General features: G+C 42.6%; 1 protein-coding gene across 1 annotated transcript in view; it reads right to left on the reverse strand.

Annotated features, from left to right (window-relative positions):
• LOC126299002 (endoplasmic reticulum protein SC65-like) overlaps positions 1-16140 on the reverse strand; it is a 419949-nt gene that overhangs the window by 153070 nt on the left and 250739 nt on the right. The window contains exons 3-4 of the mRNA XM_049990633.1: positions 929-1109; positions 519-644 (exon numbers count right to left, since the gene is read on the reverse strand). Of these exons, the coding sequence (XP_049846590.1) occupies positions 519-644; positions 929-1109 (307 nt within the window). The remainder of the gene's footprint in view (positions 1-518; positions 645-928; positions 1110-16140) is intronic.

Here is a 16140-nt window from a genome sequence, read left to right on the forward strand (position 1 = left end):
ACATTTAATGAATTTTATGTTTAAATCACGTAGGTATTTGAAACTGAACTGAAAAAAACCGGAAAAAATCCAGAAACAGTACTCGAACCAACGATTACTAACCTCGTCCGCTACAGATTTTTTCCATCCTTAACCATTTTGGACGTTCCAGTGAATTGCTGGCGGAACACATATTTTTATTTAAAAATTTTGTATCGCCATGATTTGAATCCACGCTACCCTCTTGGTAGGTGTCCATTCTACAACAACGCCACACTGCCTGTCGAAAAATCAACTGCACTTCAGGGTATTAAAGACGCTGGGAATACTCCAAAGTTGATTTTTTCAAGATTTTTTGAGTATTGCTTCGCACTGCTTTGAGTAATTGATTTTTGCATTCTGAGCATCGCGTACCATAAGCATACAAAATTACAAAAATCCAATTACCGTGTGGTCTCTTTGTAAGTACCAGAAGTCAAGAGAGAAATACTAGGAGATATACCAAGCTTAAGTAACATTGTCTTTAATTCTCATCTTACCTTTGAAATATGCGTACTGCAGGTAGTGATAATGGTTCTGCAGCAGATCGTCATGCGTTTCCCCATTGACAGTATTCACTTTGTCGGTACACTTGCTCTTGCATTTTAGGCAGTAAGTGTAATGATCTGGAAAAGACGAAACTGTCTCATATGAGGTACATCTGGCTTGTTGTCTATATCTTACATTCAATGAGATCGAATTGTCGATAATCTGTAAGTTTCAATTGGTGTGGGTGCCATTTATGCAACTTTACGACTACGGCAATGAAATCAGTTTGCCTCGAGAGGGACACTGAACATGCATGCAAATCCACCAGTGTTTTGTTATGCGATATGGCGCGTGAGGCCGCGTGAACTTCAGCGGGAAGCCGAATAAGGGTATTAGCGAGGGGTGCGACTTGGCAACTCACTGGAGATGGCGGAGGTGAAGTCGGGGAACCAGCCGTGGTTGAAGGGGCCCTCGCAGTACGCTCTGCAATCCGCGTCCGCTCGCAGGTATTCCTCGAGAGATTCTTCCATGTAGCGGGTCACCATGGGGTAGTCCTCGTTGTTGTAGGCGTCCAGTCCATGTATGTACAGAGGGACGAAAGCCTAAGGAAGAGAAACATAACAAATTAAATGCTCTCGAATACTAAAGGCAATATACATATTCACGGAGTATCACAGTTGGTCTCCAGTGAGACGGTACATACTGGTGACGGTGGCGAGAAACTTTAAAAAAGTTATGTACACTGATGGGCCAAAACATTATAGCATGTTTGTCCGTTTTTGGAACTTAATACATAACTCATTCTGTGTATCAGGGAGCCGGCAGTCTGTTGATAGGTTTGTTGAGTATGCGGTGTTAGAAGTCCAAGCACAGGTCGTGTAATTCGCGTAAATAACTGGCCACTGATCTGAGTACGCGGTGATGGCGCCAGATAGCGATCCGGTTAGGTTCCATAGGATTTACATCAGGCAAATTTTGTCGCCGAGACATCAACGTGAGTTCATTATAATGCTCCTCAAACCACAATAGCACAGGTCTGGATCCGAGACGCGGACAATTATACTGCTCAAAGATGACATCGCCGTCGGGGACGACATCAAGCATGAAGGGATGCAGGTGGTTCTCGACTTGCAGCGTGCCTTCGGTTACTGCCACAGGTCCTATGAAAAAGCAGGAGAATGTCTCCCATAGCATAATACTGCTTCCACTGTGGCGCGCTGCACGTTTAGAGTCCCCGTTCACCTCCATGACGGCGTTTGTGGAGACTACCATCGACCTAGTGCAGCAAGAAAGTAATTCACCCGAAGAGCCGATACGTTTCCATTTATCGGCGGTTGAAACCCGATGGTCCCGCGCTCACTGCGATCGTAACTGACGATGTCGTTTGGTCAAGATGTGAAAACGTAGGGGTGGTCAGCTGCGATGAACCGTGAGCTCCGAGATACTTGTATGTGCACCAGCATTGTCCTCTTTCCGCACAGGTGATACACATTATCTATACAACTTTAAAGAGCAGAGAAGCCTCCGAACTCCACGTTCTGTGAACAGTCGTGAACGTCCAGCCATTTAGCGCCTAGTGGTAATTTCACTGACCTGCACCTTTCCATAGATGCTCACGACAGTAACACGTGAACATTTGACCAGCTTCACCGTTTTCGAGGTACTCTTTCACGGGATCTGCGTAATAATAATCTGCTCCTTGTCAAAGTCGCTTATCTCAATGGATTTTGCCATTTGCAGCCCAGATCTTCACTATGGTGATCCCCTGTCCGTGTCTGCTTCGCTTACATACTTTTGTTATACGACACGTGCCCGCAATACCACCACGGTGAACAGTGATCGAAATGCTTTGGCTTATCACTGTGCACAGATAGTTCATCCATCACCAGAATCGAGAATCTCGACGATTTTTCCCTGTTACTGATAGAGATACTGGCAATTCCAAGACTTTCGAGAAGGAACTAACTGAGTTTTAAGCTAAATATTTGTGTGATTTTGCATTCGCCATCGCAATTTTTCATTTAATTATTAATTTCGGAGTTATATTAACATACTTTGCTAACTAAAAATTTCAGATTCTTTGACTTCGTCTCCCCTCCTCGCTATTGCGATAACTGGTAAAATTTGACAAAAGAGTCCAGACAGGAAAACGTTACACCCGGTCATAGGGCTACTGTTGCTACGCAAACGTCGACTTGTTCTGTTGAACACTTCAGTGGATGTTTTGTGGGATTCTGTAACCTGATCCCAAAAATTGGAAGTGCAATCCTGCGTCAGTTACTAGTATTTCTTTAGTTTGAAAAGTTACGTACACTGTATTAGTCATACGCATAGACTGTCAAGGAATGTTTGCAAGGAGAATGAGCCGGCCTGGCGCGGAAGTCAGGCCTTACGCCTCTCCTCGCTAGGCAGCGTTTTCACAGCGGCAGGGGACTTCACTTCATCGTGGCTCAGCCAGTCACCACGAAATATCAGTTCATTATACACACAAAACTTCCTCGTTAATCACTCTATTCCTCAAAATCAGATCGAAATCCCTACAGTAGTTCTTCAGATTTTTGACGGTTTACGAATAAAAGTAAGTTTCCAATCACAATAAAATATTTTTATGTAATACAATTACAAATTAACAATGGATGGATTTTTTTCGTTTACTTTTATTCTGTTAAATCTTGCTTCTTGCAAAATTTCGTGATTTTTATGTCAAAGGGAAGTACCCCATAGGTTTTGATGAGTGAGTATACGAGTGTGGAAAATAACTTACCTTTTTATTGCATTGGCTTAGAAATTTTTTTTATACCGTCAATAGGCCGCAGACCTTAGTATGTCACATAAATTTCAACGTGATATCTCTAACCGTTCGTGAGAAAACGAGGTCTTTATAGCCGGACAGGCAAACAGACAGAGGATTCCGTTTTTACCGAGGTACGGAACCCTGACCTTACTACTTATCTTAGAAGAAAGATTAAGAAAAGGCAAAGCTATGTTTCTAGCATTTGTAGACTTAGAGAAAGCTTTTGACAATGTTGACTGGAATACTCTCTTTCAAATTCTGAAGGTGGCAGGGGTAAAATACAGGGAGCGAAAGGCTATTTACAATTTGTACAGAAACCAGATGGCAGTTATACGATTCGAGGGGTATGAAAGGGAAGCAGTGGTTTGGAATTGAGTGAGACAGGGTTGTAGCCTATCCCTGATATTATTCAATCTGTATATTGAGCAAGCAATAAAGGAAACAAAAGAAAAGTTCGGAGTAGGTATTAAAATCCATGGAGAAGAAATAAAAACTTTGAGGTTCGCCGATGACATTGTAATTCTGTTGGAGACAGTAAAGGACTTGGAAGAGCAGTTGAACGGAATGGACAGTGTCTTGAAAGGAGGGTATAGGATGAACATCAACAAAAGCCAAACGAGGATAATGGAATGAAGTCGAATTAAGTCGGGTGATGCTGAGGGAATTAGATTAGGAAATGAGACACTTAAAGAAGTAAAGTAGTTTTGCTATTTGGGGAGAAAAGTAACTGATGATGGTCGAAGTAGAGAGGATATAAAATGTAGACTGGCAATGGCAAGGAAAGCGTTTCTGAAGAAGAGAAATTTGTTAACATCGAGTGTAGATTTAAGTGTCAGGAAGTTGTTTCTGAAAATTTTTGTATGGAGTGTAGCCATGTATGGAAGTGAAACGTGGACGATAAATAGTTTACACAAAAAGAGAATAGAAGCTTTCGAAATGTGGTGCTACAGAAGAATGCTGAAGATTAGATGGGTAGATCACGTAACTAATGAGGAGGTATTGAATAGAATTGGGGAGAAGAGGAGCTTGTGGCACAACTTGACTAGAAGAAGTGATCGGTTGGTAGGACATGTTCTGAGACATCGAGGGATCACCAATTTAGTATTGGAGGGCAGCGTGGAGGGTAAAAATCGTGGAGGGAGACCAAGAGATGAATACACTAAGCAGATTCAGAAGGATGTAGGTTGCAATAGGTACTGGGAGATGAAGAAGCTTGCACAAGATAGAGAAGCATGGAGAGCTGCAGTTTCAGGACTGAAGACCACAAAACAACAACAACGGAACCCTAAAAAACACGCATCTGTGCACTCGAGTACTGTTGTGATAGTAAAACAACCGAGGAGGGTTTGGCAGACAGGAGCCCGGGGCGACCGAACCATGTGTGGCTCGGTAGCGCACGAGACATCAATAGATGGCGGTACCCTTTGAGCCGTAGCGATTGGTAAACGCTAGAAGTATGAGAATCTTAGACCGCAGATCGGTAAACGCAGGCTATGGCCGTGTAGTTGAAACAGCTTGGCCATTGGCTTCAAAACAAATACACATATTGCCTATTTTGTATTACAGGCAAGGTACAATGCCTAAATGTTCACATGTCGTCTGCACAGATTTATATGAGGAGGTTGCATCATCGCAAAACTGTTGCAAAAAATAGGAATATTTACCACGATCAGTCCCGATGGGGGTTCGGAGCAAAGTAAAGGAAGATTAGAGTTTAACTTCTCGTCGACAATAAGGTCATTAGAGGTGGAGCTCGAGCTGAAACTATGGAAGGAAGACGAAGGACGTTGGCTGTGCCTTTGTAAAGGAACCACCCCGGTGTGCACCTTAAGCAATTTGGGGAAATCGCAGAAATCCTACATCTGGGTGGCTCGACGGGGATTTGATTGTGAGTCCAGTGTGCTAACCACTGCGCCATCTCGCTACGTAGGAACTCTGAGCCTATGGCCTCAACAGAAGCAATAATACTTGTAAATATACGAAAGCACCTGCTGCTCTTCGATAGCGTCATCACTAATCAGACACAATCTTCAAAGTTCTAGGAGTACCTTTGAGGTGAAATACCGACAGCAATACAGGGAGTCCGAGGAAGAACGGTCAATATTCGCAATATGACTGGAACCATCATTTGAAGCAAAAAGTCTAGTAAAAATAGTTCTAAAATGCGTACCTTAAGAGCAATGAACACTCCCTTATCTTCGATACTGTGAAACAAATCACTTTTACTGCAAGCAATTTGGTTACCATATTTTGAGAGGTGGTAGTATGAATCAACACAAGAACAAAAAGTCCTGTAAACGTAGGCTCTTAGGGAATACCTCAAGAGCTATGAACACTTGTTCGTCTTCGCTACTGTGAAACACATCTTTTCTATTTAACAAGTGCTCACAGTTCTTAAGGTATGGATTTTAGAGCTCATATTTCCCAGACTTTTTTGTTGTTTCGGTCCGTACTACTTCCTCCCAAAATATAGGAAGCAAAGAGCTTGCAGTACAAGAGATTTGTTTCGGACTGTCGAAGATCAAGAAGTGCTCATAGCTCTTAAGATATGCATTGTAGATCCCATATTTACTAGACATTTTTGATTCCAGTGATCGTTCCTGTCGTACCATTGAATACTAACCATTCTTCCTGGGACACTCTGTATATTTATGGTGTAAGGTGTCAGGCAAATCCAACACCTTCCATGAAAACCCTGACATGATAAGCAAATCCAGTAGTATGTCACATAGCTCCGAATAAATCGTGACATTAAATTAAGCAAAGTAATACGAGTAACGAGTGAGCAAATGGAATACCACAGACTAACACAAGAATGCCTAAATGCATGTCATACCTTCCCACCATGAGACAGACGCAGTTCCGAGGGTAGAGACGAGAACAGAAGCCGAGAGCAGAACCGTGTTAAGCTAGAAGGCCCTACGATAAGGGACGGACACCCACGTCACCAGCTAACCACCAGGATCGCCCCCCCCCCCCCCCCAGCCCATGTTAAAAGCTAGAGCCCTCCAGAAGAACAGTATAGATCTTACGATAACACTAAAAGGGCCACACCAGCGGCACGTTTTAGCGTGAGACTTTTTCGCGTCTCTGTTACGTTGCAAACCTAAAAAAAACATTGCCCCACCACGAAAAGTAACCACTAGGACCACCCCGCAGCCCATGTTAAAAGATAGATCTTACAATAACACAAAAAGGGCCACACCAGCCGCAAGTTTTAGCGTGAGACTTTTTCGCGTCTCTGTTACGTTGCAAACTTTAAAAACATTGCCCCACCACGAAAAGTATAACGTTTCTCATTGGATAGACAGAATTTTTGTAGGCGGAACTTAAGGTTAACATTGAGACCCTGATTGGTCAGATGAAAACACAGCCAGACAGTTTTTTTTTAAACCAACTTCGGTAAATGGTAGTAAGGAGAAGTTAGAAAAGAGAAGCTTCGGAGACGGCGAGCTGGATGTAGCTGCGCCGGCCGCCGCCCCCTGACGAACACCGACAAGGTAATGAACGTACGCGATGCCGCATTTTTGAGCGCATAAGGTTTCACTCAGAACTGCAGAAGTCTCATTTGTTACATCCCCTTTTTGCGTAATACTAGTGTCGATCGTCAATTGAAGCTCATGGTATTCACATTTGCTACGTAAGTTAAAATCTGAAACGCGATGATTTTTCTGTTATATAATTACTGAGAAGCCACATCAGCCACTGTAATTTACGACAAGTTAGATAAGTAATTAAAGATAACTGAGGGCATTGTAGACCATTTTGATAGTTTTCTCTTTTGTGAAACTTAATTTAAACGTAGATTATAGATGTGATATGGCATAGGTCACCGTTCGATCCATTGTAGAACTTGGAAACCCATTCAGGGAATATTCGTTCACATTGTTGTTGAACGCAGTTGGTTTTTATCATCCTGTATTAAAACATTTCCTTTTATCAATAGTGCAATTTATAAACAATGTTTTGTGAGTAGAATAAAATTTCCAATGGAAAACTTAACTACTTTTTCGACGTTATTTTACCAGCTAACTACAAATAGGAAAGCCTTGAACCCCTTCCACTAAATTTAGTTAGTATTAAGATTCTTTTACAGGAGGTGCAGTGGAGCTGACGCTGAAATCATTAAGTATTTGGTTATATCATCGCTAGTCTCACTGAACTCTTCTGAACTCTACATGTCATGTGTGGTCTGGCGTCTCCTTACCAGCAACAGGTCCCAGGTTCAAACTAGTCAATTCCCTTAAAAACACGCTCAGAGCGTCGTTGCGCGAAAGTGGTAGGGAGACACGACTTAGAACAAACAGAAACCACGCAGAATGTTAGAATGGGGATGGTAGATGGCAGACTGAGACAGTAATTCATCCATGCAAATGAAACAGTTTTCTGCGTCATGGCAAGGAAAGTGTTTCTGAAGAGAAATTTGTTAACATCGAGTATAGATTTAAGTGTCAGGAAGTCTTTTCTAAAAGTATTTGTATGGAGTGTAGCCATGTATGGAAGTGAAACGTGGACGATAAATAGTTTGGACAAGAAGAGAATAGAAGCTATCGAAATGTGGTGCTACAGAAGAATGCTGAAGATTAGATGGGTAGATCACATACCTAATGAGAAAGTATTGAATAGGATTGGGGAGGAGAGAAGTTTGTGGCACAACTTGACAAGAAGAAGGGATCGGTTGGTAGGACATGTTCTGAGGCATCAAGGGATCGCCAATTTAGTATTGGAGGGCAGCGTGGAGGGTAAAAATCGTAGAGGGAGACCAAGAGATGAATACACCAAGCAGATTCAGAAGGATGTAGGTTGCGGTAGGTACTGGGAGATGAAGAAGCTTGCACAGGATAGAGTAGCATGGAGAGCTGCATCAAACCAGTTTCAGGACTGAAGACCACAACAACAACATTAAATGTCTTTTACAAAAAAGATAACAACGGACTGTACGTATATATTGCAGGTTGAAGTTATTGGGAAATGTATGGGAGTAGTTACATTAATTGCTGAGCATTGAAATTGTAAATTGTGAGAAGGCTTTAAGAACTTTGTAAAGGCTTTTGAAAAAGTAGATTGAGCCCGTTTCCCTATTTTCGTGCAGTAGATCTTTCCCTAGTTTCTTAATGCGATTATAGATTTCTAATACTTCATACACACACAATGCGTCCTTTGTTCAGTTTGCGCAGTATCTTCAGGTTGCTTTCTACATTGTCAAATGGATGTCCTGTATATTTTTTATGGAAGTCTATTACAGATTTGAATGGTGTTCTGTATCGGAGGGCGTTTATGTATTTTTTTGTGTTTTCTTTTTGGTTTTTAAGTAAATTGTCTGTTAGTGTGTGTTTTTACCAGCAGCTGTTTGTTTTAGGATTTTTTATTTGATTCTCGAAGTTCTCATCACTCTGTTAGATTTTTAGAGCTCTGTGCATCATTGAACGGTATGCCGCCAGTTTGTACATGCTGGGTTGGCAAGAGGAAGCATGAATGATTATGTTAGTCACTAATTCTTTTTATTAACTTTAAAAGTGCCTTTCCTAAAAAAAAAATCATGAGCAAAATACGCCACATAACTCACGTTGCTCTTGGCCTGCTGCGGTGAAAAGGCTTCTGTGCTCTTCACTAAAACGAGCTACATGAGTTAACATATCTCCACCTGAAGATAATAGTGTGAACCATTGAAAAGCATAGAGCCCAAATAAATTAGTGATTGAGGCAAAAAAACTGTTTTACATGTATTTATCAACAGTCACAGGACTCACAGTACCGTCCTTTATGGACACAATATTCCATGCATCAATAACTTAAGGCAATTACGAGACTTTCGTCCAAGCGATTCTTGGTTATTGCTTATAAGGCTTTCAGCTTTATCCAGTGGAATTAAGGGAATGGAAAGAGAAAATGCAGGAAAGATTGCTGTTTTTGTCAGACTTGTTTAGTTAGTGCGAGAGCAACATAAATACAGGGAACGAAGAGCAGTGAGATATTGTATGGAAAATATGTTTGTAAAGGCTTACTGTTAAAATTATGAAAGAAAAATTTCAAGTAGAGCTTCTTTCTGTACACACCTTCGCAGAATTTCCAGAAAGGCACATTTAGGACACATACAAAGGCTTACCGACAGTTGATACTCCAACACACATCTTATGGTAACTTGCAACATAAGTGTATAGTGTTGCTCCGTATATCTGTTACCAGTATCATATAAATTCGGCAACAAGTTCCTACCAAGGTATTACGCTTTATTCTACCTTTGATAATTCGAGCAATGACAAGAGCCTAAAAAATTGCTTATTCAAGAGAATGACTCAAATACCGAACACTACGTGGTTTGATATTTTATTTTGTGCGTAGCGAGATCACTAAACAAAACCCTTCAGCAGCAGAAAAGAGAAGAGAAACGACTTATAAATGACGAAGTTGAAGAAAGATGGAAACTTATAATTTAGCGCCTCTCCTCGACGAGATGAAGCAACTGGACAAGGGTTGGGAGGCAATGTCCCACAATCATTTTACAAAAATTACTCTGGCAGTCATGACGAATCAGTTGGTGAAACAGCAGAAGACCATAGTAAGAATGGACGACTATCTGAATCCAACTTCTTCCAAATACAGATATAATGTTGTAATAACTGCACCTTAATTCGTTACATAGAAGAGCATCATATTTTATACATGAGTTTTGTATTATAACGTTCTATAGATTCATGTTAAAATCTGTAATAGACTATGTTTCACCAATTGTAACTGTACCCTTATAGATACCCTTACTAATAATCGTTAACAACCAACAACATTCTGTGACTGTTATATCACTGACTGTCTAGAACATTCCAGATGGGCAGTTTCTTGCCAGCGATCGGCAAGTCTTCGATTAGATTGCGCACGCTTGCGAGATGCTAAAGAGGGAGTTTATTGAGTTATGAGTCGCTGAGCGAGAAAAAAAAATATTAGTTCGATTGAAATCACGTGAAGCTTCGTGAAAAGAAGATGTGATTATGTACGCATGGATGAAGTTTTGTGAATTTGTAGAAAATGGTTCAAATGGCTCTGAGCACTGTGGGACTTAACTTCAGAGGTCATCAGTCCACTAGAACTTAGAACTACTTAAACCTAACTAACCTAAGGACACCACACACATCCGTGCCCGAGGCAGGATTCGAACCTGCAACCGTAGCGGTCGCGCGGTTCCAAACTGTAGCGCCTAGAACCGCTCGGCCACCTCGGCCGGCCGAATTTGTAGAGCAAGTATCGAAAGCTGTAAGTTGAAGAGGCCGCAGGTGAGTCGGTGCAGGAGTAAGGGGCTGGTGGGCCCAGTGACACACTGGCAGTCGAGAGAAATGTTCTGTTCAATTACACATTATGTTGTCCGAAATGTGAAGAAGACACGCCCCACTCTAGGAGCGTGGATGGCATCACCTTACTGGTGACCAGATGCACGCGTAGGTGCCCTGTAGTGCTGATGTCAGGCCGAGCGATGGCCGGCAGCCTGACAGTAGGCCACAGCTTTGACGTCGCCGACACTTTCCTGCTTCTGCTACGACGGCATTCGGCTGCAGAATGGCGGCGCCTGACGACATATCCCCTCTCGCGCCCATTGTCGACGAAAGAGCATGGGACATGACCAGCTGCCCACTTGCACGAGTCTGGCGATGGCACGCGCTGATGGCAAGTCGGCAGTGCTGTGGCACCATGTCCCACAAGGAGACTCACTGCAGGAGAGGGCTGGCCTCACCTCGTCTCGAAGCCATGGCTGCAGCCGGTGGTGCCAATCGTCTCTTTGTCTAGCATGGACCTGACGTCTTGGTGATGTTTCAGGACTCCGAATGAATCTGCCTCAATATTCACATTTATTTGCACGACTCTGAGGCACATTTGTTGCGCTATCACCTAGCCTCCGGTCGTGTAGCTCACAACATTGGTCGTTTCCTCGTCTTGTCAACTCTGCAGGTTGAACCAAACATGGCTGCCCTGCCTCGCAGTCGTTTTGTGGATGTTTCATTCTGAAGCACATGTCGCTACACTGCACTTACATCTACATCTACATTTATACTCCGCAAGCCACCCAACGGTGTGTGGCGGAGGGCACTTTTCGTGCCACTGTCATTACCTCCCTTACCTGTTCCAGTCGCGTATGGTTCGCGGGAAGAACGACTGTCTGAAAGCCTCTATACGCGCTCGAATCTCTCTAATTTTACATTCGTGATGACGTCGGGAGGTATAAGTAGGGGGAAGCAATATATTCGATACCTCATCCAGAAACACACCCTCTCGAAACCTGGCGAGCAAGCTACACCGCGATGAAGAGCGCCTCTCTTGCAGAGTCAGCCACTTGTGTTTGCTAAACATCTCCGTAACGCTATCACGGTTACCAAATAACCCTGTGACGAAACGCGTCGCTCTTCTTTGGATCTTCTCTATCTCCTCCGTCAACCCGATCTGGTACGGATCCCACACTGATGAGCAATACTCAAGTAGAGGTCGAACGAGTGTTTTGTAAGTCCGCGGTTGCTACTGCAACACTTCGCGGCAGTAAATTCCTGCAAATTTCAGTAAAATTGAGTAGTTATATTACATGACCTCCATCCATGATGAGAACCTAGTTCCTAGTGTCTTGCTCAGCGCCGACTCTCCATCGTGATTTCTTCCACAGTCGATTTATAAAATAAGTGACACACTCCCAAGATTATACCAGGCTGGCAGTTTTTAACACTAGTCATTTGCTACAATAACTTTTACAACTGCTTCCCTTCTTTCTTATGCTTTAGCAAATTCAGTTTCTTCCGATATTTATACTACTATATTCCTCATCACTTATTATGGCTATACCACCTCAGAATCTCTCACTGTGTTGCTTACTCTCTCAACGTTTATCAAGGGTCCCCTGCCCTGCTCATTATCTCATATGCTACGTCACTGCTAGGCTTCATGCAATGCTAATGCACAAACAACCTCTAACTCTCCATTCCACACATACAAACTGAAATGACATTTTTCCTTTCTTAACAAATTATCCTCCACATATTACTTTTAACAAATGGTTCAAATGGCTCTGAGCACTATGGGACTTAACATCTGTGGTCATCAGTCCCCTAGAACTTAGAACTACTTAAACCTAACTAATCTAAGAACATCACACACATCCTTGTCCGAGGCAGGATTCGAACCTGCAATCGTAGCGGTCACGCGGTTCCAGACTGAAGCACCTAGAACCGCACGGCCACACCGGACGGCTTTACTCCTAACAATAAATGGTATAGTTCAGTTAAGCTCTTGTGTCTGGCATCCCGTCTGCCTATCCGTGGTTTTTTAACCCTCTGTTTTGGAACAACGTTTGGAACTAGTCTTTGCGACAACAGTTCGCCGTATGCTTTCCCAGCAAACTTACTAGCAGAACTATTCTCACGATAAAACTACATACACTACTAGTATTCACCATACTTTGGCATGTAGTCGCACTTACTCCTCCGACTGTAATGCTTATTACAGACTGAATTGCCCTCTGAATGTTTGGCTTCCTGATACTCCCGCTCACTCCAAACAACTTTCTTCTGCTTACTGGCACTACACAATGTGAATTACGCCTTAATGTCGCTTATCGCAGCGTAACTGGATTGCCTTGTACAACAGCTGATCCTCGCGACGGATACACACTGACGACGTCTTTCTGTTGCTGAAGGTCAACTTTGGCGTGATGTTCCGTAACAGTGTATATTTCCAGGTTCGCATTGCACCTTTGACCCATTTCATACTCGTCGCATACATCAGACTTCGGATGTGCTGTAAACAGCTCACTACGCACTTCAGCTGCTTGTCCTGCAAGGCTGTGGCCCAGTACTTGCGCTGCATTCTGAATCTCTGGTACACACTCTTGAGCGGATTCAGCCCTGCCGACTTCGTGATCCAATTTACGAGCTTGTCTCCCCTTCCTTTTCTTCTATTCACCTTGCTCCTGAGGCAATATACGTGCCTGTACCGACTCAACCAAACATCTGCAACACAACTATCAACAACTTCTTTTGCATTCCCTGTAGTATCTAAAACAGCCTCATCATCTGCAGTTCCTATCCACACGACGCAAGAAACACTGGCATATGCACTTCCCTGTACATGTTGACCAAGCTCTCTGGCCTCAACACAACACCCATCATCACACAATGGGGCAGATACTACTGCACTTAAATTACCCAACTTACTTTCCCCACACTTAATCGCTTCGATACAGCTCACACTCATTCCTGCTACCTCAGACTCCACAATTCCACTGGATATCAGAGTCGGTACATCTACATCACTTCAACGACGTCATTACACAGTGCATCACATAACTGCCCAGTAATTCGTATCACGACAGACTCTACAATTACTTCAGTGTTCTCACTCAAAATATCGTTAACCCCTCCATGATGTTCTTGCCTACCCTTGACTGAATCGACATGTTTTACTAGATTAACGGCTGTCGGACGTCCTGCAGGAGCAGGTAAACTTTCCACAAGCTTGTCCATGTCACTTTCAGCTTCCTCCTCCCCCCTTCTCTTTGCTTCCTCTCTTGCCCTCCTTTCCATTCTCCTCGTTATCAACATATTCCTCACATCCCGCGGCCCGTTTTCTATCTGCCAGTCATCATGCTCTCTCTGCAACTTCCCTCCATACTCTGGAGATTTGCGATAAGCTATTTCCTTCTCCGCAACATCAAGTGCTTCTAATCTCTTACACCACTTTGCGTTGTCTGCTCACATCTTGACTAGTTCTTATCTTAAAATTCTCAACAGACTCTCTGTAGTGGTCTAGTGGTGAGCGTTTCTATCTCTAGATCACGGGGTACCGGCTTCGATTCCCCTCTGTGTAGGGGACTTTCTCCGCCCAGGGACTGGGTGTTTGTGTTGTCCTCATCATTTCATCATCATTTAGGAAAATGCCGAGAGGGAACTGCGTAAAGATTGGGAATTTGTACACTGATAACCACGCCATTCAGGGCCACACAAACTCAAAAATCATCATCATCATCACATCCTCTGTGGTAGCTCCATCCGGTATCAAAAAATCTGATCCCTGTGGTACTGAACACGACGTAATTACCTCTTATCAGTTATGCAAACATAGATTAAAGGAAACACCTACCCCAACGCGTCTCACTACATTACATGGTTAAATAACGAGCCATATTCTTTGCTCCACACAGAACAAAATCAACTTACGAGAACAGTTAACCATAACACCATCAAATCACTTCTTACTATAACTTAAGTACTCTCGTGTGAGAGGATGTTCATAACTACCACTACCACGACACACCAAAACAATGACTTAACTTAGATTCACATTCTGAATCAGTACTCATGGTTAACAGCATATAAACTACTGAACGATTAGGCACGCATCTCGCTGATGACACCCATATTGCCCGTATCAACCATGTGAAAACTAATACTTATATTTACACCTCCTCAAAAATACAGTCTGTGCTCGCCTGTCACATACTGTTCTTAGAAGCACAACTCAACCTCTTACAAAATCCACTGACTTCCCATGACACTCACAGGACTACACTCACCCCACCATGAGTTGACAAAGCTGTACCCATCCAGAAATCGAGTCATCTTGTAACCTCCCCCTCACTTATCGCCTTAATGACAGTGAAAAATTAAACCACGTGTACCTAATGGAAATTTGGGAAAAGCAATCGTCACCGAAGATAATCTGTCGGTAAAGAGGGAGGAAAGGGTTACATCTAAATGAAAGGAAAAATGCAAATGAAACTGGTGGAAATTAACTTTGAAAATGGGTAAAGTTAATAAAGAAAGTAAATGTGCGGTCGTTATGTTTACAATTAACTAGCGGTAATTAGATATTTGAGATTTGGGGAAAATTACGGTCGCCAGTCCTATGGACAATTACTATAGTAACTGAAAAAGAAAGGTTATTGCACATATAATTAGCACTAGAAGCGTGGCAACTGAAGGTTGACACGTGTAGTGTGAAAACTGAAAGTTTGTCAGAAGTAATAAATTTCGCTACACTCTGACTTAATTTAGCAAAAAAATAAACAAAACCGGAAATATGAAAGTTAATTTAGTGACTGAAATTAATAGTGAACTTTGTTTCTGAAGCACTAAGAAATTCAATAAAATAAGGTTAATCTTGGGCTACCTCAACAGTCATTTCAAAAGCTACTTGAATCTACGCAATTTAGAAGTAAGAGGTTTAACTTTGAACTTGAAGTAAATTATTCTGAACAACTAACAATAGTAAAATTTAGTACGTAGCAAGCTGAGCTGCAGTCACAGCTAAGCTAAAATACGGTAACAAAACTCGCACTCTTAATTTGTGCTTGTGTAATCTAAATATGGTAGCCAGCTATGAATACCGTAACTGAACTTTGAAATTAAATCAGTGAAATGGAAAGATATTATTTTAATGCTGGCGTTTGAATTTCAGCGACACTCGGGTTCATTCCGGAAAAGGAAGGGACTCTGCTTCGTAATGCAATTGTGACAATGAGCAACAAATTTTCATGCTAAGTTGCTGTAATTATAGTTACGAAAATGGAACAGTTTGAAAAGCTGAGGTCTGCCATACAGTCCTAAAACTTTACGTGCTTCCAGTCTTCCTTGTTGGTTGACAAAGGGTTGAAGCCGTCGATCGAGGAGGTGGCGACAGTCACTCATTGTCGGCCGTCGCTGTTGCAGAAGCTGGATATTGGCGCGCCTTCTTCTCGACACGGTCACCAGGCGAAACGGGCTCTTGATGTGCGCCAACTAATGCTTCCCGTCCGCGACACCGTGTCAGAAAGTATCATAGCAAGTCGAGAGGAATTACATGCTGCCGAACCAAGAAAGCACGGCAACTCG

This window comes from Schistocerca gregaria, chromosome X, assembly GCF_023897955.1.
Source record: "Schistocerca gregaria isolate iqSchGreg1 chromosome X, iqSchGreg1.2, whole genome shotgun sequence".
Classification (NCBI taxonomy): domain Eukaryota; kingdom Metazoa; phylum Arthropoda; class Insecta; order Orthoptera; family Acrididae; genus Schistocerca; species Schistocerca gregaria.